Here is a 26,404-nt window from a genome sequence, read left to right as displayed (position 1 = left end):
TTTTCTATTTTGAAAAAGAAAAGAATCGAACCGAACTGAACTAAACTACAATTAACTTAAAAAATGAGAGAACCTAAAAAAATTAAAATATTAAAAAATAAAATAAAATAAAAAATTCGAAAAGGCTAAAGGGCAACTTTGGTATTGAACTTTTACTGTTCATGGTACAAGATGGACGTTATATATTTATATATGGAAGGTAGAAACTTATTTTGTAGTTTTGTTCTTAGTTATTGATTTACATAAATTAGCTTTCTTCCTTTTTCCTGGGGACTTATTTATGAGCCCAGGCCCTCTACTTTAATGATAGTCATTAATTAAGGGTAGTCATTACACATTAGAACGCCTCTATAAATATGGCAGCAAACTTGCACCTATACCATACATCAAAACAAGTTGATATCTGTAGCTAAGCATTAGTCTTTAATCCAAAAGAGACTAATGGAGAAGCAAACCATTCTAATGGCCTCTGGGTTGATGATGATGATGTTGATCCTAAGCGCAACTACTACAAAAGCTTATCTATGCCAGGCTGCATTGAAAGCTTTGCTGCCTTGCAGGCCCTTCTTGACGGGTTCTAACCCACCTGCACCTAGTGATAGTTGCTGCCTAGGCGCACACGAAGTGCTGGATAAAGCTACGAGCTCCCAAGATATCAACTCTCTATGTGCCTGTTTCAAAAACGCTGTAGCCCAGGATGGTATTAATTCTGATAGGGCTGAACAGCTTCCTAACCTCTGCAAGGTCAAAGTTCCGTTTCCTATTAAACCCGATGTGAACTGCAACAAGTAATTTATTTCTCTCTCAATCTCTGAATGCATGTATGCGTATGGTTGTTTTTGGACAGGCGTATGCGTTTCTACTTGATTCATGTGAACAGTTTGGCTAAAAAACAGTAATTCCTCCTAAGATAGCTACAGCATATAAAATTAATACTCGGTCTATTTGCAGGTGAAACTATCTATTTTCTTGATGAGTCCTCTCCGCTAATTATATGCATTTTTTTTTCCTGTGATTTGTAGATTCTGATGATTCGATAAGGATCGAGTACTGGAGATAACAATAAAGATGGGGAACATGCATAGATAGAGCAACATATATGGCCAAATATTGGGTTGTAAACATAAATATATCGGAGCTCGACTCTTTTTAGATATCTTATATTATATATATGCATGAAAATATCAATTAAAAGAATAAAATAATTCTAGTTTCTTTGCAACACTCTCTAGCTCGATTAATTACTCGACTTTAGAGGTTAATCTCTATATCTGCAAACTGCAGTACTCATACTTGGAGATAGTTGCCGTACGTAAAAATCTAATTAAACTGAACGACGGCAAGCTAAGTGAATTTTCTTTTTGTGCGATATGTTTACAAAGTGTTATAAACTAAATAAGAAGCAATAAGCTTAATTAAGTCGCATTCTGTACGAATTCAGCGACTATTAGCATGAATGCGAGGCCAAAATCAAGACAATAAGGCACATGACACTACAACAGAATCGGTTTTTAGGGATGAAAAATTTCGTCCAAAATTGTAGGGATTTTGTCCCATAAAATATTTGGGAACGAAAAAAAAATCGTCCCAAGGTCATCCCTACATCACTGTCTAATTAGAAGATATATTGGAACGAAAATCACCATTTCATCCCAAAATATATATTTTGGGACGATTTTGAAATTGACAATTCGATACTATTCAAACGTTCAATTTTTTTGTCACAGTTTAATTTTGTTATAGAATGACGTTCAAATGGTTACTATTGTACATTCGAACGAAATTAAATTGGTTAAACGGTTATGAAAATACGTTCAAATGATCACAAATTTTGATAACGTTTGAAAGGTATAAAATAGATTTTTGTTCGAATGTTAAAGGAACAGATCGAACGATAAAAGAGATCGAATGATGTTGAGTTATGTTCGATGCTACGATAATAAATTGCGTTTGAATGTTTTTTGATCATCTGATATCGTTCGAACGGCTTAATCAATAATGTTCGAACGTTACATGGTCATTCGAACGACTAATATTTTATTAAAACCCAATAATAATAATAAAAACCAAATAGACATTCATAATATTTGAAAAACATACATTAGAAACTGTTTAATACTCACAAAAATTTTATAATAAGTGTGAACTAACAAATAACCATGAGACTGGCATTGTTTATACATAATTAGATAATGTCATAATCTATACGTAAAAAATCATCAGTTTCTTGGAGACCTGTACTGTTGCATAAACTGTTGTATTTGGAGTTGCATATCTCTCCTGAACTCTTCTTGTTGTTTGAGGCGCGTCTCCATGTCTCCTTGTTTCGCCAATTGAGCCTCTAACTCATGCTGCCTTGCAACCAATTTTTCGATTCTGCAATTCACATTCTCTTGCACTATAGTGGTCGTAGAGGCAGACCTAGAAGAAGAGGAAGAGGAAGAAGGTTTTACACAATGACCCAAACCCCTAAAATATCTTGAACGTTGACCCAGAATTTGTGCAAAAATCTCGACATCATTTGTTGAGGAATTTTGATCTGATGCAGATTCAGCACGTATGGCAAATATTTTATCCTACACATAAGATAAAGAATTAAAATCATCATAAATATTCTAATATATTTATTTAAAATATACTATAATACTTACATAATTTTCACGGGCATCGGGATGACTCCACTCTCCATTACGATTAGTATGTGATACAACATATAATTTTGTCAGATCATAATTGGCATCTGAATATTGCTATAATAAATATTTGTTAAAATATAAAGTCATTAGGATTCATATATTCAGTTAACTATATACAAATAAAAAAAATAACAATACCAATTTCTTAGAAAGGCGGTGGAAAGATCTCGAGTATGTATGATGAGTAATCTTCAATTTCGATCTATTTGTTTTGTTTATAGAACTTCGCTCCTACATAGGAATTGAAAATATTAGAAAGCAAAATTAAAAATAGAATGACTAAAATAATTAATTTAATCATAACTTATATGATGGCTCCTCAAATATGTTATAAAGTTTTTTCCAATCAGAAGGTTGGACATCTTGAAAAGGATGTTGGCATGCATCTTCCATATTATCGAACTTATTATAATGCTTATGACACCTCGTCTTATATTTGCGGAATGCATTACTCATAAGCTTTTCCATAGTCTTACGCTCCTTTCTCTGACCAAAATTTAATTCGGAATCATTTAAAAAAAAATAGACAAACATATTATCATTTATAATATTCTAACTTTAAGTAAAATATAAAAATTTACCAACTAAATAAATGTTTTAAATATTACCAAACAACGCTTTTTGATAAGCTCTTTAACATCTTGGAGGACTTTCTTCTATGAACTTGTTGCCAAAGGTGCATAAGTTCGTATAAGAGTACTCACATGCGATGCAAGCCAAGCTGCTGGTTGTCCTTTGCCTCCGGTATATTCGTCAAGAATGTTAACCTTGATCTTACCCACCTTACGATATGTTTCCAACATCACACCTCTAGTAGTGCCTCGACATTGACGAGATTGTACTGTGAACTCATCATGATATATATAACATTGTAATCAATTTTTTATTCTAACTTTAATTAATAACTTTTATAACTATTAGAATTTTACCTTGTTCTGTAGAGTTAATCTCTAATGGTGAGTTTGAAGGAGAGCTAGGAACAGGTGGAGATGGGATGCAAACTTCCTTTCTCTTTGGAGGCATAATTTCAGAAAAATGATTCAATAGTTATTAAGTAAAATAGTACTCATCATCACGTAATGTGAAAACATAATTGGTCAATCACTATCTGTATCAGTGTCATTTGACAATTTAGTCTCATCATCTGTTAATACTTCAGATGAATCAACATTTTGCTCTATTGTCTCATCAACAATTTCAGTCTCAATATCTTCTCTATTTAATGGAATCATCTCATACCAGATCAAATCCACAAACAAATTAAAGAAGGACTGACTCTCTCGATATGCTTCTTGAGTAGAGAGATCATCTTCTTCTTTATCTCGCTCTTCTACCTAAGGGATAACATCATATATATTTCTTAGAGATTATTTTTGTACTACTCGCGATTGATTTCCTAACTTCTGGTCATCTAAGTATAATACTTGAGATGCTTGAGAAGCTAAAATAAAAGGATCATCTTCGTACCATTTTTTTGATGTATTAATACTCAAAACATATTCATCATCACGGACTCTAGTTCAATGATTGCTTAAATCCCACTAATCACACTTAAACAGATACACTGCAAGCTCCCCCAAATATTTCATTTCAATTATATCAACAATAACTCTATAGAAATCAATATTTTCTCCATCATGACTTCCATCGACTAGGACACCACTATTTTGTATTTTCCTATAACAATCTCTATCCATTGTGTGATACCTACTTCTTTGAGAAATACATGCAGAATATCCTGTAGCGTGTCTCGATGGGTCACGTGCTAATGCATACAGTTCATCCAATATATCGTTTGGATTATTCACATGTATTTGTACAACCTACATATTGAGTAAAGCTTCTATTATATCAATAATAAACAATCAATATTTTATGAACTATTGGATGAGTAAAACATATGTAATGTCATTATCCATTGTTCAAACCATCTCGGGAACTCCTCTTTATGTTTCTAGTTTATATCATTTACTCCTAGTTCCTTGAGCATGTTAATATGATCACTGAAATTGATGATTACCACAAGTCTTTTATTTTCTTAGAATTTTGCGAAAGTAAATGAGCAAATATTAAATGTAGAAAAAATTATAACTTACTTCAAGTGGTTGTCTATCTCAGGGCAATTGTTCAGCACGTAACACTGAGTTTTCTTAAACTCTCTTCCACATAAATCATAACCATGCACTGCACCAAGTGGACGTACTTGTTGGGAAAACACAGAAAATACATTTCGTTGTTTTGCTCGGTCAATGTCAAAGTTTCTTTTCGGCCAATCAAACCTAGTGTCAACTCCATGGAAATATTTGGAACAGAAGGTATGACACTCATCATCAATATATGCTTCTGCAATTGATCCTTCTGGGTGAGCCTTGTTACCAACTGTAGGTTTCAACTTCCCAAGGAATCGTTCAATGAGATACATCCATCTATACTGAACTAGTCCTGCAAGTCGAGCCTCACATGGCAAATGGACGGCTAGGTGAACCATGACGTCGAAAAATGACTACGGGTAAATACTTTCTAGCTTACACAGTATTATGACAATTTCCCGTTCCATTCGATCCAAAACTTCTACATTTAATGTCCTAGCACATAAGTTTTTGAAAAATAAACTCAACTCAGTCAAAGCCATGCACAAGTCTCTGTTCAAGTACCCATAGATACCAATAGACAAGATACGCTGTAAAAGGACATACCAATCATGACTTTTTAATCCAGTTATTTTTCAGTCATTTGTTCGCACACGCCTTGTAAAATTCAAGGCATAATCTTCTGGTAATTTAATTTTCATTATCCACTCATAAAATATAGCCATTTCATTCCTTGACAATGCATACCACCCAATCGGCATGTAAACGGACGAATAATTTTCTTGCAATTGCATTTCCAATCTTATTCCCAACCGCTTCAAATCCTTCTTTGTGTTTAATGTATCATTCATTTTTCCTTCAATTGACATCAATGTTCCTAATACGGATTCACATATATTTTTTTCAACATGCATAACATCAAGACTATGCTGTAATTTTAACTTTGACCAATATGGAAGATTGAAAAATATAATCTTCTTAGTCCAATTCAAGTCAGATGTACCTCGTTTTCTCTTTCGTTATTTTTTACTAAATTCATTACAACTAACATCTATAAATTGTGCAAGTACATCTTCACCAGACAAATATGGTGGAGTTTGGCCCCATTCAATAGTACCATCAAACATTTGTGAATGTCCTCGCCATCTATGGTCACCAGGTAAAAATCAATGATGACCCATGAAACATAATTTCTTCCCGTAAGTGAGCCATTCAAATTTAGTATGGTTGTTATAAGTTAGATATGTCATTTTCCCCTTAGTACTCCAATTTAATAAGTTTCCATAAGCTGGAAAATCATTTATTGTCCATAACACGGCAGCATGCATCTTGAACGACTTGCATGTTGATTAATCAAATGTGACAACTCCATTCTCCCACAAATCTTTCAATTCTGCAATCAATGGCTGTAAATGTATATCTATATCATTTCTCGGTGATCTCGGACTTGGAATAAGCAAACTCATCATGAAATATGGATCTTTCATACACTTCCACGGTGGTAGATTATACGGTATAAGTACAACTGGCCAAGTACTATGACTAGTACTAATGTTTCCAAACAGATTAAATCCATCTGTTACCAACCTAAGCCGTACATTACGCGGTTCTTCAGCAAATCATGGGTGTTCCTGATCAAATTCCTTCCACACCTGGGAGTCAGCAGGATGTGATAAAATATCATCGTTCCTAAGTCTAGCTGATGAGTGCCATATCATGTCTACATCCGTTGCACGTGACATATATAATCGTTGTAGTTTAGGTATGGAAAGTGGCATACTACCTTTTGCGGAATATTTTGTTTGTCAGATGTCCATCTTGATTCGTGGTATATGGGACACTTGTTCAACTACTCATTCTCTTGCCAAAATAATATGCAGTCATTCTTACATGTATGTATTACATTGTAATCAAATTCAAGTCCTTGTTTCAATTTTTTTGCTTCATAGAAATTACATGGTAAAGTATTATCTAATGGCAGTGCCTCTTTAAATAGCTCGAGTAACATATTAACAGCCTTAATTGATAATTGGCACATTGATTTTATGTGAAGCAGTCTTACGGCAAATGACAACTTACTGTGTCTTCTAAATCCTGGATATAGCTCACGTTGTGAATCATTCCACAATCGTGAAAAAGTGTTATGAACCCCATCATTTGGACTTGATGTGTCTATGTCACATTCATTCGTAAACATTCTCGCACCAATGTCACCTAATATTTGCTCCATATCCTCATCATATTAATTTTCAACAACATCTGGTTGTACTTCTTCATGTGGAACCTCGAATGAAGTTGGGTATGGTTAGCCGTGTAAGACCCAATCAATATAACTCTTGTCAATACCTTTGACAAACAGATGCTCTCTCACCAAGTCTATCTAATACGCCAATCACTATCACATGTAACCAATGCGAACTCTAAGAATTGCTTAACACCTTCAGCATATATGTTGTAATTCTGACCCAATCGATCACTAACTTGCATCCAACTCTTATTCATGCCGACTATCTTCATTACAAACAATCACGTGTGCATCAAAAAACAAACATGTATCATGTGTCAATCAAGGAGTATGCCACCTTTCACCGAGTAATTGGTCCTATCCCATTCGGAATTGTAAGATCATAGTCGTAAACTTATTCTCTATAATCTATCACGTCCAACAAAATTTCGACAGCATCTCCTCATAGTTCTCCAAATATGCTCGCCTGGTTGTGTACACCGACAATTAACACATCGATACACCATCACTAAAACTGCATATCCGGAGAACAAGGGATGAATCTATCAAAATCTTAATGCTAGACGTATAACATATATAGTTCGATAGTTTGCGAGAATGATCTTATAATCCCAAACTGTCCACCCTGGACAATTCAAGAGTTATCAATCTTTTAATTCATCCAGATTGATAATTCTTGAATGGGTCTAAGGTTTATTTTCATGAACAAGCAATGCAAGATATGCTAACATGTATCAAAAAAATAATGCAAGATATGCTAATTAAGTATTTGTATTATTAAATCTAGAATATTTGAATTTTAATTAAAGTTCATTTTATTAATTTAAGTATTATTAAATCAAGAATATTTGTATTTTAATTAAAATTCATTTTATTAAGTTAAATATTAAGTATTTAAGTATTATTAAATCCTAACTATTTGTATATTAATTAACCTTCAATTGATTAATTTAACTATTAAGTTTTCAGTATTATTAATCTTAACTATTTGTATTTTAATTACCCTTCAATTGAATAATAATACTATTAAGTATTTAAGTATAATTAAATCTAGAATATTTGTATTTTAATTAAAATTCATTTTATTAATTTAAATATTAAGTATTTAAGTATTATTAAATCTTAACTATTTGTATTTTAATTAACCTTCAATTGAATAATTTAACTATTAAGTATTTAAGTATTATTAAATCTTAACTATTTGTATTTTAATTAACCTTTAATTGATTAATTTAAATTTTAAGTTAATTAAGTATTATTAAATCTTAACTATTTGTATTTTAATTAATATTGAAATTGAAATATTTAAAGATTTAGTACTATTCTAATTTTTAATTAATATTTTAACACTGACTAACATAACGTTCAAACGGTGTTAATAAATGTTCGAACGTTATAAACCCATTCGAACAGTATCTGTGTACCATCCGAACGGATTCATCCCAAATTCTAGTCGTCTTCAACCTCCGAAAACCCCAACAATGACCAACTCATTACAACAAACGAAACACACAATATCACGAACTCAGTACAGCAAACAAAAACACTCATATTCAAACTAAAATGAGAATAAGATAGCATATATACCTAGTTTTGAGATATGAAATTGCAAGGAGACCCGTACGTTATGCCCAAAACGAAAATACTCTTCAAAAAGCAGTAAAAATAACCTCTTAATCTGAAAACATAAGAGATGGATGAAAGCTATTAATATTTGGGAGCTGGATTGAGGGAGAATGGCGCTGGTTGGAAGATATTGCCTTTGGGAGCGAGACTGGCAGTGGTGGGACGAGCATGAGATTGTGAGGTTCTGTCGTATAAATGTAGAACATTTACGTTCGAACGGTTAATTACTAAACGTTCGAACGTGAAATAATGTAGGAGAAAAAATTTCCCCTGTGAATTTTAACGTTCGAATGTATAATACTATGTTCGAACGTTTATGTCTGTTTACCAAAACATTTGAATGCTTATTAGTAAGAGTTCGAACGGTTTGAACTATGTTGGTCAGTGTATTTTTTTTTTTTTTTGCACTATACCTTTAAATAAAATAACAACATTAATATCTAATATATAATATACTATAGGTTAGTAACATAGTAATATTTGATTATAATATATAATCAAACATATATGTTAATTATATCATACTACATCTAGTATTATAGTCAAGTATATATATTAGCCTATATATAACATATATATGGTATCATGGCATAGGGCCATCTTTAGTACTAGCATATATAGTGTTAAAATATTAGATTATAACTACAATATAATATGATAATATAATACTTTATACTATAACATGTACATACTATCATAGTAAGTGTCATCTATAGTACTAACATTTAGAGTGTATTCTAATTAGACTAAAACTAAAATATAATATGTTATATATATTAAACTATATATAACATATATATACTATCATATATAGTGTCATCTATAGTGCTAGAATAGAGAGTGTCATCTAATTAGTTGATAACTAAAATATAATATGTTAATATACTAAACAAGTCATAACATACATTTACTATAACATATATGTGATCTTTAATATTACATATATGTTATATAATACTATAATATAGTATCGTATATATAATATACTATATTATACTACATCATATAACTTATACTATATTATATATAATATAATATCGTATAATATAATCTATTAAATATAATATAATATATACTATATTAAAAATGATAAATATAATATATAGTGTTTAATATAATATAATAAAATATATTATATTATATTATATTTAATATTATAATAAATTATTATGATAATAAATATTATATTTAATAATAAGATAATTCGGCAATAAATTTCAGTTAATACGTTCGAACGTATTAACTTACCGTTCGAATGGTGTTGCATATATAACTTGTCGAGAACGTCATTTTCACAGAAGCCAAACGTATGCATTTCCTCCCTTTCAAGCTGATAACCATCCATCTCTGCCGTTCAACGTCATCTTAGATGTTCAAACGGCCAGGCCAATTCCACCTGTTCGACCGTTCATGTAAACGTTCAAACATTATAGTTACCGTTCGATCACTATATTGGGTGTTCTAACGGTTATAGTTATACATTCAAACGTTGTTTTACACGTTCAAACAGTATAGGTGTACCGTTCAAGCACTATTTTAGACGTTCGAATGGTATAATTAAATTTAGTAATATTTATTAATTATATTTTTATTCCATATTATAGTTCCATTAAATTTTAACTAGAATAATTTCTACATTATAATTAAATTAATGCCGTAATTTACCACAAGTCTTTTTTTAATATTATATTTCTAATAATATTAATCTAATTAATATTGAATAATGTGATATTATTTATTAAAAATTATGTTGTTCACAATGTCTCACTTCATTAAATTGCTATTCGTTTGAAAGTACTGTGAATAGTTATTTATTGTATTTCCATTGTTAATGTTGTATATCTAATTTTTAATTATAAATTTCAGGTTGATTATAATGTCTTCTTCTAGGGGTGTGCAAAGACTTAGGGTCTTAATTATTACCTTCTATCTTTTATTTATTTATTTTTTGTTTTAACATAAATAATATTTTGTGTTTTGTAAATTCAGTATTTAACTATAAAATAGTATTAGTTTATATGTTCTAAACTAATTATTAATTTTTATTATTTTTATTATTTAATTAACCAATTTCTTATAATTACTAGTCAATATAAATATAAAATATAATTCTGAAAAAAAAAATCTTGGTCACCGTTTGACCTCTTCAAATCATGTTTGAACGGTAATGATGCATCATTCGAACGATTAAATTGTAACATTCGAACGGTGTATCAATTTTCCTCCAAAAAAATTTACTTAATGCGTTAAAATTAGATTTGAACGATACAATTTAGACGTTCGAATGGTGAATCATTAATGTAAGAACAGTTAACTTATTTGGGACAAAATAATCCGTCCCTAACTAGACCGTTTAAACGGTCTGCACATTTCATCATTTTTTAGAAATGTAATCTCACTTTTTGAGACGATTTATTAAAAATTGTCCCAAAATATCTTTTTTGTTGTAGAGTGAGTTACTCATTAATTCCTAATGAATATTGGGATTCACAATATCACTCCTTATGAGTACCGCCTTTTGCAAGTGCGATATCTAAGACTCGAATGTAATAAAGGACTTACGTGTATGATCTTTTTAACATTAATTAATTTGCAGTGGAGTTGACGTTTCATGGCCTAACAAATAGTATTGCAAGTTGATCCGAAGAACTCTATGCAAGCCAAATGACGGGTAGTTCTACTACCACGTCCCTGATAAACATGTGTATGAATGAGTATATTAATTTACACAATAAATCAATACATTTTCTTATGCCAAAATATGAATAACAGATCTTGATTTTGGCCATGTCATGTATGCATGAGTAAAAATGGGCAAAAAGAATAGTACTACCTAGGGACGAATCCCAAAAAAATTTAAATAGAAGAATTTAATAATATTATTCCATGAAATTCATACCAAGAAAATGGGAAAATGCTAGATGCTTGGTACAAGTTTTGAGACATATGGAGAAAGCAAGAGTGCGCAGTCCGGGACTCAGTATTTTACTATTTCAACAGTAAATCAATCAAAAACAAAATTAGAAGAAGAAATTTTGCTAATTAAGAACACAAAGTCTTAATTTTGGAAGTACGGTGATTAATGAATCATTATATTTTTCTTTTGATTTTCATATTTCATATAAATGGAAGATGAATTTCTTGGAGATGATTTCATAGCCTATATTGAGAAGACTTTATTGAAAGATTAGCAAGGATGTCATAATTGATGAATTTTATATAATGAAATAGCAGTGAGTTCAATTAGCATAATTGATTATATTTTACTTTTTTATGCATTCAAATTTCTACTTAGACAACATGTATTTTTTTTTATTATTATTTTACGTATAGAGTTGTGTCATTCTTTTTTACAAGTTTTTACACTTACCTTGGTCCCCTAAATTAGATTTCTAGTTTGGTCCCTTATAGTACCTCTAAGAGCATTGGCATTGGCAATGGATTCTTTATCTTCATATGTAAAATTATATCTTTTGAAGATTAATTTTGAATATGAAGAAAAATTCCTACATTGAATTATGTATTTTTTGACCAAATAATAATAAAATATATATATATTTTGGGTTACACGAAATCACCAACCAACACAGAAAAATAACATGAAATCAGGCCAAATAACATAGAAAAAAATTCTCCAACCAAAATCCACAAATGGGTTACACGAAATCATCTTTTGGGCAAGAGAAGAAGTCGCCGTTGATGAAGAAACCCCAAAAAATTGTGGGCGTCCAAGAGATAAAATAGAGCAACGAGAGAGGGGTGAAATGAGTGTTGAAGAGAAGAAGAGAGAATTGTTCAGATGGAGAGAGAAGAAGAGAGAGCCGTTCGGGGATGGAGAGCGTTCGGTGATGGAGAGAGAAGAGAAAAGAGAAGAAGAGAGAGCGTTTGGGGATGGAGAAAGAAGAGAAGAGAAAAGAGAAATATGAGAAAAAAGAAAAGAGAGAAAAAAAAATAGAAAAGAGAGAGCCGTTTGGGGAGGAGAGAGAAAAAATAAGAAAAATATTATTTAAAGAATGAAAATGAGGTCTTCATCTTTGAATAAGAACTGTACATAGTTATTTATAATTTTAAATATGAATAAACCAATGCAAATGATTTTAAGGGCATATTCTTTAAATTCAAAGATGAAGATGAAGATAAATAACCCATTGCCAATGCTCTAATTAGCTTCTTGAAAGTATGTTTCCTTTTATTGTTCATGGATTTTTATTAGGTCAATCCACTGAAGGTCGTGGTGTTGTCTGGTTCTCCTCCTATATGGCCAAGTTGGCATGGGTTTGTCTCGGGCCTTTTGTTTTAGCCGACTGGTTCTCGCTCCGCCTTGTCTCGTATTGTGCTTTCTTTGGTCTCTCAAAGGCCTTTGGCTGACTAGATCCACTGGACTTCTGGTCGGCTTGTTCTAACTTTTCTTGGGCGCTATCAAGGCCTACAGAGTATCTTCTATGTTAATAAAACCATCGCGTGGTCCATGAACTCATGTAACGTCGTGTGGGTCTTCCTTGCTAGCTTTCCATAAATGGGGTTCGGGACCAAATCCCTCCCAAGAAGGCGACCAAGCTGATCTTTTCATCTTGGTCGTTTGTCATTAAACCGAGATAGGTACACTTTCAGGTTTTCATCCTCCTGCTGCTTGATTGTCAGAGGTACATGGTATATTTTATCCATTCTAGAACTTAACAAAAAATGTTTACTACTAACAAAGATGCATGAAAGACATGGATTTGAGACTAGACATGGTTGAAGGGCAATGGAGATTTTGTAGGACACAAAACTAGCGAAAAAGTCTTTAGAAGAAATAGTTCACAGAATCGAGCCTTGCATCAACTAATGATCACTATGATACCATGATAGAAATTAAATATAAAATATAATAGAAATTGAGATGAAAAGAATGAGGGACTTTGAAACCTGCATAATTACTATTTCTTCATTGTAATTGAATACATAGTATTGGTCCCTATTTATATAAACATTACATGTAGATAATGAGACCTGGTAAATTTCTTGACGATTCTAAAAATTAAATCTCTTGATTTGATAATTAAGGAAATCAAATCTCTTGATTTGATAATTATGATTAGATTTTTATGAAAATCAAGTGAAAATAATTAAATAAAGATTTTGATTTGATATAATTAAAGATTCTAGATAATGCTGTCTTCAACTAGTTGAGGTGCATTCATTTATTTCAGCTTGGCATCCCTAATGTAAGTTAATTAATGATACATTTATTATTCAATAAATAGAATTCTTAAGAATTAATGAAATTTTATTTTTAAAAAATGAATTAATGACATTTGAAAATAACATAATTAGCAAATACAACATTATTCCGCATGAATTTCCAAAAGCACCCTTGTGTTCATTACTGAAATTCCATTTTCTTTCCGAGTTTGCAGGCTTATAAGCAATAATATTCACAATATATTTGACACATATAATTAGATGCACACTTGGTTGTTTCTTTCTTTCATTCTTTTTTTCTTTCACTTTTTTAAATGTGGGACACTCCATATTTTCTGTTTTGAAAAAAAAAAAAAAAAACCAAATTGAACCGAACCTAACTAAAACAATCAACTTAAAAAATGAGAGAACCTAAAAAGTTAAAAGATAACAAAATTCGAAAAGGCTAAAAGGCAGCTTTGGTATTGAACTTTTACTGCTCATAGTTCAAGATGGATGTTATATATTTATAACATGAGACTAGCTAGCTTGATAATGATTATTTTTCCAAATTATGTACTTTCAGTTTTTGCTCTATATTAATTGCATCAAAACTTATATACGCACAAATAGTTTACACTAATTTCACACACCTCTTCAATAAAATATTATTATTTTTTAAATTTATTTGGAGTTTTTTAACTTTTCCAAAAGAAAATATTAATTCGTTTTCGGTTGCATAAGTATAGGATGACAAAGTTGGGACGGGCCACACTAGATCTCTTTTATGTGATTACCAGATTGTTGTCTTGCACATTGCCTCCAAACAGGGGCAAGAATCCATGTAGAAGAAAAACAAACAACACTTAGCTGTTGGGAAGACCCATTCCACTGCAGGTTTCTGTAGCATGCAGTGTTATAATGATTCGGGCCGTTATGATGACCTAGGTCTTGATCGGTGTAGTCTGGAGCCTCTGACATGGTTCGGTGCAGCTATGCGTATGTCTATGATAGTGAATGGAAAATAAATACTTAGAATGTAAAATAGAGGGAGATACATAGATTTACGTAGTTCGGCATAAATCCTACGTTCAAGTGATTTTGGGGGAGGGAATATCCACTATAATAGCTTATTTTATAGTCCCTCATCGCCTCTCATTGTTCACTATGCAATGGAGATCTGGAATAAATTTGCTGGAGAAGATATTCTTGCTGAATCCCCTTTCGAGAGGTTGAACAAACTAAAGAAGTCGAAGTTCCCTCGGAGTAGTCTGGTCGTTTCCATTTATCTGTCTCATCTTTTCACAAACCCTTCGGGAGTTATGAGAATTGGCTGTCTTTCCTTTGCATGTCTGATATCTTCATTTTCTTTCCGCTTTTTTCCTTCCCTTTGATCCCTTCCTGGCTTTTCTTTTGATATCCTCATTTTCCTTGTTCCTTTCTTGTCTTCTCTTCTTCTCTCTTCTTTGGTCTTCTAATTTATTTGGCCTCACATTGTGTAGCCTCCATTCTTATGGAAAAAACAAAAAAACAAAAAAAGGCCTTCGATTTTCATCCTCCTATAAACTTCAAGCTCATCCCTCTATTAGGGACACAGTAGTATGATGAATATGTAAAATATTATGATAGTGGCAATTAGAGGAGCCACAGTCTCCACACTTGTAATTCTAGACAAACTTATGATGATATTTCATTAACTATACAAATAAATACATAAACAGGAACCAACAAACAGGGACACGATCTTCAAATGGCCCATGCCTAGCCCAACTACTCTTAACTTCCCACACTCACTTATGGACAGACTGGCCCACGACCCAACAACCCTTAAGACTTGGTCTTCTTTAGCAACCTATCACTGAATAAAACAACAAATACAAATAACAATCAAAAGACACTTCTAGCCTTAACATTCTAACATAAGACATGACCTACGTAGCCCTTTCTTGCCCTACGTATAAATACTATCTCATTCTTCCATCAAACAGCAAGCTCCGTTTGGTTATATAGATAAAATGAGATAAGATATTTTAAATAGTAATAAATAAAATATTTTTATAATATAATTTTTTTAATATTAATTTTATATTGAAATTTAAAAATTTTAAATTATTTATTATATTTTGTGTGAAGATTTAAAAATATTATAATAATAAATTGAGATGATATGAGATAAGATTTTAATTTTGGTTAACCAAGGTAAATTGCCGCACGTAACACCCTCAAATCGATTCCTTCACCCCATAGCTTCAGACTCGATCGAAATCTCCTCAAGAGCAAGGTGCAAACAAGTAAGCCTTGTTTTGGTTTCAATTTTTGGAGGATTTCAATCCTATGGTTTTAATCTAGGGTTTTTAAGAGGATGAGCTTTCTGTGTTCCAGCTGAAATCTTTGAGGTTTCTCCTTCTATTTTTTGTTGGTTGCTGGATTCACATCTTGGAAAGGGGATTAAGCTAGGTAATACTCCATTCCCTCAAAAATTTCGTGAGAGTGGGTTGTGTTGTTAAAATCCGAACCATGTGATGGGTTTTCTAATTTTTGGTGTTAACCAAATGTTGTGTAGTCATTTTTAGGTTGATTTTCGTTGATTTGCCCTTGTGATTTTTCTGTTTTGGTGGTGACCGAATAGAGGAAAATGAGTTGGGTTGTGCTCTGTTTTGATTAGCCGTTTACTTGTAATGGCTCTGTATTTCAATTTTTCTTGTATTCTTGAGTTAAAATATATTTTTAATTTATGTTAATCCTTGTGTTTGTGTATTAAGTTAAGAGAGTATAGGTTTATGATTTTAAACATAATTTTCTCAAAGTTATGGCCTAAGTGAGCCACTAGAAATTTTTCAAGTAAACTAGTAAGCTTACTTGAGGAATTTGAGTGTGCTGAATATATTGCTTATGGAAAATTCTGTTCGTAACCATCCCCGCGCAACCATCGCGCACCCATATGATGTGGCAAGTCAAAAGTCAGTATTGACTTCTTAAATGAAACGATGCGGTTTGAAGAATGCGTTTAATAAACATCTTCTTCCTAAACATCTTCTTCCTTCCCCTTCTCTCCTCCCTTCCCCTTCCTCTCCCCCTCCCGCACCCTTCCCTTTCTCCTTCTCGTTCTCCTCCCTTCCCCTTCCTTTTCATATATTTTCTTTAGATTTCTCTTCTCTTTCATCCATTCCAACACCCTTCACCTTCTCCTTCATCAATTCCGCACCATTCTCCCAAATCCCCTTCAGGAAAACCCTAACTCATCCTGTGAGACCCATCTGTTTTTTTTTTTTGCAGTTTCTGTGAGACCCATCTGTTCAGAATAATCCCTGAAGTATATACACGCCAGATTCACGTGCGTGTGGGGTTGAGATTCTGCAGCAGGAGAAGTGGAGCTGAACGACATGGGCCATCCATATTACATAGACACCCATTGGAAGTCTGTCCTAAATGAAATCATTCCCAATTCCGCAAGGAATTTCCTCGTGTAGCTTACTCTAAATATTAAAAAATAATGGAAGGGGCAGCTAATTAATGTATAAGACTGTTTAAACCCCACTGGACATTTCTCCTTGAAAAACTCTGCCAACAGGTAGAGGACTTGGTCGGTGTAGAGCAAACCGGCCAACATGTAGAGGAAGAGATTTGGGGGAGATGAAGGAAAAATAAAAAAAGAAAAAGAAACCAGAGACGAAAACCAGTTCTGCGTCAACGAGAAATCAAAAAAACCACCTGGATTCGGCGTCTAGAAGAAAAACCAGAGATGAAAAGCAGAAAAGAAGTACAGCTTATTTCTTTCTATTTCGATTTCCCTCCGTTTATTTTTTTTTTACACTAATCATCTGACAACGTCACCTCAGCATTGGGTGCGCAATGGTTACGCAGCCGGTGTTGTACGTAGCACTTCCCATTGCTTATTGTTATGCCATGTTTTCAGAAAAATGTGATGCTTTTCTTGATTTTTCTATAATTCTAATATTGTTTAATTATGTGGTTGAAAGTTTGGTTAAGTAAAAGATGTTTAAAGGCATGAATGTGCTAAGGCTACCACGGTCCATATAGGTGCATAAAACAATTCTGCTATGCCCTGTTTTGAAGCTTAAAACAAACAGTGCGTTAAACTCCCTTTTGCCCTTGCATCGTTTCCTTAACCCAAAGTCAATTGGTTGCATAAAACCATTAAAAACAAGGAATGAAAACCAACCATTTTTAAGCCTAAGCCCTTTGTTTAAAACGACTTGCCACATGGTTTTAAAAGTTTCCAATTACCTTCCTTACCAAAATTTTCAGATTTATAGCATTTCTTTGTTCCCTTCCATACTTTAATAAATTCATACTATTTGCACATTTTAACCCATGATTCCCATCCGTCCCTCATATAGAGAACCCAATGGCCTTTAATGGATAGCAAGCATGCTATTAGTTACTTTCATGAGTTTCTTTAAAATGTTTAAATGAAGAGTTTAATGTTTCGGCTTAGTGCCATGTATGGTAGGTAGTTAAATGGGTTAAGGTTACACTTGTGGTTAATATTCTTAAAGCAAATAGAAATTGAGGAAGGCACTTTAATTCCTTCTTGGAATTAAAGTGGAAGTTAATTAAGGTGTTGGTTAGTAAAGCATATAATGAAATGGGCATTGACGTGTTTATTCCATTTCATTGAATAGGAAATTTTCAAGTTCAAAGGGGACTGATAGTAAAGCCTGGGGGTAGGTAGGGACGACCAAGCTCCACATGGCATTTTCTCTTATTAAAATACTTTCTCATTTCAAATTTTTTCATGTGATAAAAGTAAGTTTAATGTATAATGTATAACCCTTCTTAGTAGCACCTTTTAAGCACCCTATAAATTATGAATGTGTGTATGTGTACAAAATAAAGCATGCGCATTTAAGACTTTGCTCATGAGATTTATCAAGCATGTGTTTTCTTGAAAGCTAGTGACTTCTTTAATATATATGTAAAGCATTAAATCATGTTTATGAAAGAAAATGCGTGTTGCATGGAATTCAAAAAGATGATAAAATGCTATGAATGGAAATGAAAGAAAGAAAAGGAAATGAAGGTTTTTGTATGAAAATATGTAAATAGCCAATGACTAAATTATGGTACCAATAAAGGGGGAAATTGCAATGCTGGATTGGACCCATTGGTGGTACACACAATGGCACCATCCTGATCGAGGGATTTCCTAACCCTTGGCCATGGGTGAAGATCAAGTCCAAAAGACCGATATCCCTAACACACAGAACGCAATAGTATGTAACGGCCAAAGGAAAATGAAAAGCTTAGATTAAATCTTTCGTGAAAATGTTTTATGCTAGTTAAATATTTTTAACTTAAATGAGCTTTCAAAAGAAACGATTAGACGAGATATGATATTTTAGCTGCTTTGTGTACTACTTTCTATGTATTAGACTCACATTTGTGTTAATGTTTTAAACATCCAGGAAAATGTGAGGAACAGACTATGGAGCAAGACATTGCCAAGGAGGGGGAGCCGAATGTGGATGGGTCTTTCCTCTTATTTTATTCTGATGTTAAAACTATGTATTTTAGTTGGTTGTAAAAATGGTTTGGGGGAAATGTATTTGATACACTTGTTTTTTTGTGGACCGGGTAGATGCTTTTACTCAGGAGATTGTTACTAGTTTTGGACTTGTAATTAATAGACCTTTCCATGTTTTGAAATGGGTTGTTTTGAAATTTTGATATATGATGGTGTGTTTTTTATAAACAGTTTATTTTTGAAACGTTGAGATATGATATAGAGCTTCTTTTCAAATTTCTAATTCTTGATATAGGTTCTTTTTAAATTGTTATTTATTAAAGAAAAAAATATAGAGCAGGATAGAACGTAGTAGCAATACGGCCACTTTCGGTGCGGGGTTGTTACAAATATAGTAGAAATCGAGATAAAAAAATAATAATAATAATAAAAAAAAAAGAAAAGAATGAGAGACTTTGAAAACTGCATCTTTACTATTTTTTCATTGTAATTAATTGAATACAAAATATTAATCCTTAAAGGAAAATCACATAGAGATTATGAGACAAGATAAATATATTGATCATCATAAGAATTAAATCACTTAATTTGACAATTATAAAAATCAAATCTTGATTTGATAATTACAAAAATTAAATCTCTTGGTTTCATATTATTAGAGATTCTAGATAACGTTGCCTTCTAGTAGTTGAGGTGCATGCATTCATTTCAACTTGGCATCCCTAATGTAAGTTAATTAATGACATACATTTATGATTCAATAAATAGAATTGTTAAGAATTAAAGACATTTGGAAAAGAAAATAATCAGCAAATACAACATTATTCCGCATAAATTTCCAAAAGCACCCTTGTGTTCATTCTTGAAATTCCCTTTCCTTTCCGTATTTGCTGGCTTAGCAATATGATTAGAATATATTAGACCCTTATAGTAGACACCGAACTGAACCGAACCGAACCGAATTAAACTGATCAACTTAAAAAATGTGAGAACCTAAGAAATTAAAAAATTATACAAAAAAACAATACTTAAAAATTTTGAAAAGGCTGAAGGGCAACTTTGGTATTGAACTTTTACTTGCTCATGGTTCAAGATGGACGTTATATAATTTAGGAAAAATCTAGTTACAAGCACAACTGTATACTAATATGTGCATCAATTTAATATGATTGATCAACAAGTAGATTTTATTAAAAACAGTATATACTAATTTAAATTTTGAATATGAAGGAATCAATATTGGTACGTATATTAGTACGTAATTTTGCTTATACATAGCAAAACTCATTTATTTATATATGGAAGGTAGAAACTTATTTTGTAAGTTCTTAGTTATTTAGTAACATACATTAGCTTTCTTATTTTTCCGTTGGGACGATCGACGTATTTATGAACCTAGGCCTACTACTTTAAAGAAAGTCATTAATTAAGGGTAGTTATAACACATTGGAATGCCTCTATAAATAGAGCAGCAAGCTTGCACCTATACAATGCATCAAAACAGTTCATATCTATAGCTAAGCATTAGTCTTTAATCCAAAAGAGATTAATGGAGAAGAAAACCATTCTGATGGCCTCTGGGTTGATGATGATGATGTTGCTCCTAAGCGCAACTACTGCAAGAGCCGATCTATGCCAGGATGCATTGACAGCATTGTTACCTTGCATGTCGTTCTTGACGGGTTCTAACCCACCTACGCCCAGTGCTAATTGCTGCCTAGGTGCAAAGGAAGTGTTAAATAAAGCTACGACCTCCGAAGATCGCAAGGATCTGTGTGTCTGTTTCAAAAAAGCTGCAGCCCAGGATGGTGTTAAGTCTGATAGGGCTGAACAACTTCCCGACCTCTGTAAGATCAAAAGTCCAGTTCCTATTAAACCCGATGTGGACTGCAACAAGTAATTTATTTCTCTCTCAATCTCTGACTGCATGTTTACTTTTAGCTTTGTATGAGTAGGCGTATGCATTTCTACTTGGTTCTTTCAAAAAGCTTGACCAAAAAACAGTGATTCATCATGAGCTAGCTAGTTGCAACATATAATCTTAATACTGGATCTGTTTGCATGTGAAAAAATCTATATACTTGGTGGGTCCTCTCGACTAATTATATACATTTTTTTTTTTTTTTATGATTTGCAGATTATGATGATTCTGTAAGGGTGGAGGGGAGATAACAAATAAAGATGGGGAACACGCATAGATAGAGCAACATATATGGCCAAATATTGGGTTGTAAACATTAATATATCGGAGCTTGACTCTTTTTAGATATCTTATATTATATATATGCATGAAAATATTAATCAAAAGAATAAAATGATTCTAGTTTCTTTGCAACACTCTCTATTGTGATGCCCCAACTCTCACGTACGGACATATGGAAATTGAAGTTTCGGGATGATGACAACACAGATTATGCATGCTATCGTCGAGTGCCAAGTGTGTGTACATGCAATACGTGTACAATAAAATAATGCAGCAGTTCAAAAAATCATTCAACTAAGTACCAGAATTTTAAATACTATTGGAATTATCACATGCAGCCACTCATGCATTGGACACCCTGGAATTATCACATGTAGCCACTCATGCATTGGACACCCCACGTTTACAACCTCCGAATAATGGAATGTGATGGAAAGCATTGGAATCTCCTTTTAGCTAATTGTGTCTGCCACCTTATGCCATTTATGTCTACCACCAAACCACATGCTTTTATTATTCAATTCATTTTCATTGTATATATATTTCTTGCAAGATAATGGAAACAGGCAGAGGGAATATTGCCTTCTCACATAGCTTTGTCTCGTACTTTTCTCTAATATTGTTTCTAAACCATTTCCATTATGGTATCATGAGCCAATCGTCTTCAAGCCCTCCAAATTCCCCAACTCATACAACCATGTCTACTCTTGAGAACCCCAAACCCGAGGACAATCCTCATCACCCAGCCAGTCCGTATTTCATTCAGCCTGGGGAGAATGCCTCATCTCCATTAGTCCCTGAGTTACTCACCACCGAAAACTATATTACCTGGTCTCGCTCCATGCGCAGAGCTCTAAACATAAAAAATAAGCTCGGTTTCCTCGAGAGTAAGATTTCCAAACCTCTGGATTCAGATCCTTTGTTCCTCCCATGGGAAAGATGCAATGACATGATCATTGCATGGCTCCAAAATTCTGTTGGTCCAGATCTTCGACCCATGATTGCCCATGCCGAGACAGCAGCAGAGGTATGGAGTGATCTCCGTGAGCGCTTCTCTATAAAGAACGCTCCTCGCATTTTCCAACTCACGAAGGCCGTGTCTTCCTTAACTCAAGATACTGATTCTGTGAGCATTTATTACAATAAGCTCAAAGGGTATTGGGATGAACTCGAGGTATACGAGCCCATGCCTCTGTGTACCTGCAGATCTGTCAAGACTCTCATGGAATATCATCATTGTCACAAGGTCATGCAGTTCTTAATGGGACTTCAGGATTCCTATGATGCTATCCGTGCTCAAATACTTTTGTCTGATCCACTTCCATCATTAAACCGTGTTTTTTCTCTCATTCAACAAGAAGAGAGACGTCGGCAACTCCATTATGCACCAACACCAGCACCAACTACGATGGTCACACGAGGACCAGATCCAAGGCTTTCGTCGTCCTCACACAAGGAACGTTTATATTGCTCTCACTGCAACATTTCAGGACATTCCCTTGAGCGTTGTTTCAAAGCTAATCCCAACCTTCCAGTTTGCTCTCACTGCCGTATACCAGGCCATACCAAAGATAAATGTTATCGGTTGAATGGTTATCCTTCAAGCCACAAAAATGGCCCCAAGTCCAAATACATTGCTAATATTGTTTCTCTTGAGCAGGAGCAAAATCATAATGGCTCGCCCATTACTCAAGAACAATATAGCAAGCTTCTGGCCTTACTCCAACCATCTTCATCCTCCACCATTGACAACACACCTGCAGCTGTAAACCAAGCGCAACTTCTCCACTCCCCCACCATGTCTGGTAACAGTTCCTGTTTCTTAACACACAACAGCACAAGCACCTCATCCCCACAGTGGATTCTCGACACTGGGGCAACAGACCAGATGGTCTCCAGTCCCAATTTTTTTACACACAATATCACTCGTGTTAGTCACTCAGTTAAACTTCCCAATGGTACAACCACGATTGCCACTCATCTCGGTGACATACATTTTTCTCCTCATTTGATTTTCAAACATGTATTGTGTGTTCCAGCATTTTCCTTTAACCTTGTTTCGGCCAAGTCTTTAACTACAAATTCCAATTGTTGCTTACTTTTCTTCTCCAATTCATGCTATATACAGGACCTTTCAACTTTGATGACGACTAGGAAAGGTGAGATGCATGATGGATTATACTACTTACAGCCCGAATTGCCTCCTCCCACTACTCTTCACAATTTTTTTTCTACCTTATTTCATTCCAAAAGTGTCAACACTGCTATTATTACAAAACATGATGAATTTACTTTGTGACATTTTCGGCTTGGACATAGCTCCATGACACAAACTGTTTTAAATGATATTGGTAAAAGTGATGTTCATTTTTCGACTAAAGCCAGTCCATGTAATATATGTCCACTTGCCAAACAGCATAGACTCCCCTTTCCACAATCAGAAAACAATGTCATGAACCCTTTTGATCTCATCTCAGTTGATATATGGGGTCCCAATTCTATTCAAGCATACGATGGTTCCAAGTATTTTTTAACTATAGTTGATCAATTTACTAGATGTACTTGGCTCTATCTTTTAAAATCCAAAGCTGAAGCACGCCCCTGTCTCCAAAATTTTTGTTCCCTCATTAACAACCAATTTGCTTCCAAAATTAAGGTAATCCGAAGTGATAATGGTCCCGAGTTTTCTATGCCAGATTTTTATCACCCAAGAGGCATCATTCATCAACTCACTTGTGTAGCCACACCCCAACAAAATGCTTTGGTCGAAAGAAAACATCAACATATTTTAAATGTTGCAAGAGCACTAAAATTTCAGTCTGGTCTTCCCACAAAATATTGGAATGATTTTGTCTTAACAGCAACTTATTTGATTAACCGAACCCCAACTCCCATTCTCAACTACAGATCTCCTTTTGAGGTTTTATACAACAAAAAACCCTCCTACTTTCATCTACGTGTTTTTGGATCCCTATGTTTTGCTTCAACTCTATCCCAAACTCGGTCCAAGTTTGATCCTCGTGCCCGCCGATGTTTATTCTTAGGCTACCCCCATGGCATAAAAGGCTACAAACTCCTTGATTTAAACACCCATCAAATTTTTATTTCTCGTGATGTCGTTTTTCATGAGGATACATTTCCCCTCAAAACCATTCCTACCACATCCAATTCCACTCAACCCATTCTTCTCGATTCACAACCTCTCCACATAGATACAGACTCCACCCAACCTGTTCCCCCTTACGTCCAGCCCTCTCTTTCTCATACTACACCACTTCCTGCCTCTACAGAGCCACTTCACTCAAACGTACATATATCCAATAACTCACTCTCACCCAATAACCCAAGCCCACCTGCTAACCCAAACCCCACCAACCCAACTCCACGACGCTCAACTCGAACCAGACATGCACCAGCTTACCTACGTGATTTTCATTGCCCTCACATCACTGCATCTAACTTGACTCAGTCCGCATCTCAGTTGACCAGCTCCTCTCAGCATTCCCAGGTTTGTTTTCCTCTGTCTAACTCCATTTCTTATCATTTACTTTCCCCTCAATTCAAAGCTTTCACTGTCTCTATTTCTTCCCAAAGCGAGCCAACCTCTTATACCCAAGCCATCAAAGAACCTGTTTGGTGCGAGGCAATGAAGCTAGAACTTACTGCTCTTGAGCTCAATGAGACATGGTCCATTGTGGAATTACCTCATGCCAAGAAAGCAATTGACTGCAAATGGATATACAAATACAAGTTTCGGGCCGACGGAACCATTGAAAGAGCCAAAGCTCGATTGGTCGCGAAGGGCTTCACACAGCGCGAGGGTATCGATTTCCATGATACTTTCTCGCCAGTAGCAAAGATTGTCTCCATTCGGTGTCTCCTTGCCATCGCAGCCATCAAAGGATGGGAACTCCAACAACTCGACATCAACAACGCCTTCCTCTACGGCGAGCTTGACGAAGAAATCTACATGCGACCCCCTCCTGGACATCCTGCTGCCAAGACAAACAAAGTCTGCCAATTGAAGAAAAGTATCTATGGTTTACGACAAGCTTCACGACAATGGAATGCGAAGCTTACTGCCTCTCTGGTTGAATTTGGCTTTGTACAATCCAAGGCCGATTACAGCCTATTCACCAAGACAACCTCCACCTCATTTATGGCATTATTGGTCTATGTAGACGACATCGTCTTATTGAGTTCCGATGCAACATCAAATGCCACAGTGAAGCAATTTTTGGAGTCTAAATTCAGAATCAAAGACCTTGGGAGTCTTAAATACTTCCTTGGGATGGAAGTTGGTCGTACAAAGAAAGGAATTCAACTATGCCAGCTCAAATATGCACTTGACATACTGGCCGAAACAGGTATACTGGCCTCCAAGCCATCTCTGTTGCCCATGGAGCCAAATCTAAAACTCAGAAGGGACGAGGGTGACATCTTCAATGATCCTGCACTGTATCGTCAACTTGTCGGCAAACTTCTATATCTCATGCACACAAGACCAGATCTCACTCATAGTGTACACCTATTAAGTCAGTTTATGGAGACACCGAGGATTCCTCACTACAATGCAATTCTCAAGATTCTACGATATCTGAAAGGGACACCAGGTCAGGGACTATTTTTTCCCGTTGATTCACAACTAAATCTCACAGCCTATTCAGATGCAAGTTGGGCGGATTGCCCAGATACAAGACGGTCAACTACTGGATTCTGTGTATTCATAGGAAAATCCCTGGTTTCATGGAAATCAAAAAAACAAACTACCGTCTCTAGATCGTCTGCGGAATCTGAGTACAGGTCAATGGCATCGATGGTATGCCAGCTAACTTGGCTAAAGTACCTTCTTGCCGATTTGCATGTTAATATTTCTGGACCTGCCACATTGTT

General features: G+C 34.2%; 3 protein-coding genes and 1 long non-coding RNA gene across 4 annotated transcripts; all 4 read left to right on the top strand.

Moving 5' to 3' along the window:
- The first annotated feature begins 384 nt into the window (after positions 1-384).
- LOC122277677 (non-specific lipid-transfer protein 4-like) lies at positions 385-1,224 on the top strand. The gene is made up of 2 exons (XM_043087767.1): positions 385-788; positions 1,023-1,224. The coding sequence occupies exons 1-2, from the start codon at positions 442-444 to the stop codon at positions 1,027-1,029; spliced, it is 354 nt and encodes a 117-aa protein (XP_042943701.1). The 5' UTR covers positions 385-441; the 3' UTR covers positions 1,030-1,224.
- Positions 1,225-15,971: 14,747 nt separating this feature from the next.
- Positions 15,972-19,513, top strand: LOC122275130. Its single transcript, XR_006228491.1, has 3 exons — positions 15,972-16,111; positions 16,203-16,277; positions 19,250-19,513. It is a non-coding gene; the product is annotated as an uncharacterized LOC122275130 (long non-coding RNA).
- A 1,298-nt stretch (positions 19,514-20,811) lies between these two features.
- Positions 20,812-21,643, top strand: LOC122275129 (non-specific lipid-transfer protein AP10-like). Its single transcript, XM_043084090.1, has 2 exons — positions 20,812-21,204; positions 21,446-21,643. The coding sequence occupies exons 1-2, from the start codon at positions 20,858-20,860 to the stop codon at positions 21,450-21,452; spliced, it is 354 nt and encodes a 117-aa protein (XP_042940024.1). The 5' UTR covers positions 20,812-20,857; the 3' UTR covers positions 21,453-21,643.
- Positions 21,644-22,208: 565 nt separating this feature from the next.
- On the top strand, positions 22,209-23,665 carry LOC122276795. Its single transcript, XM_043086698.1, has 2 exons — positions 22,209-23,469; positions 23,640-23,665. The coding sequence occupies exons 1-2, from the start codon at positions 22,209-22,211 to the stop codon at positions 23,663-23,665; spliced, it is 1,287 nt and encodes a 428-aa protein (XP_042942632.1).
- Positions 23,666-26,404: the final 2,739 nt, after the last annotated feature.

Source organism: Carya illinoinensis, chromosome 9 (genome assembly GCF_018687715.1).
Source record: "Carya illinoinensis cultivar Pawnee chromosome 9, C.illinoinensisPawnee_v1, whole genome shotgun sequence".
NCBI lineage: Eukaryota > Viridiplantae > Streptophyta > Magnoliopsida > Fagales > Juglandaceae > Carya > Carya illinoinensis.
The sequence above is the reverse complement of the archived record's forward strand: the minus strand, read 5'-3'. Positions and strand labels throughout refer to the sequence as shown.

Coding starts and splice junctions, on each gene's coding strand:
- LOC122276795 (XM_043086698.1), top strand. CDS start 22,209: ATGTCTACTCTTGAGAACCCCAAACCCGAGGACAATCCTCATCACCCA. Junction 23,470..23,639: donor CTCAGTTAAACTTCCCAATG/GTACAACCACGA, acceptor TGCTATATACAG/GACCTTTCAACTTTGATGAC.
- LOC122277677 (XM_043087767.1), top strand. CDS start 442: ATGGAGAAGCAAACCATTCTAATGGCCTCTGGGTTGATGATGATGATG.
- LOC122275129 (XM_043084090.1), top strand. CDS start 20,858: ATGGAGAAGAAAACCATTCTGATGGCCTCTGGGTTGATGATGATGATG.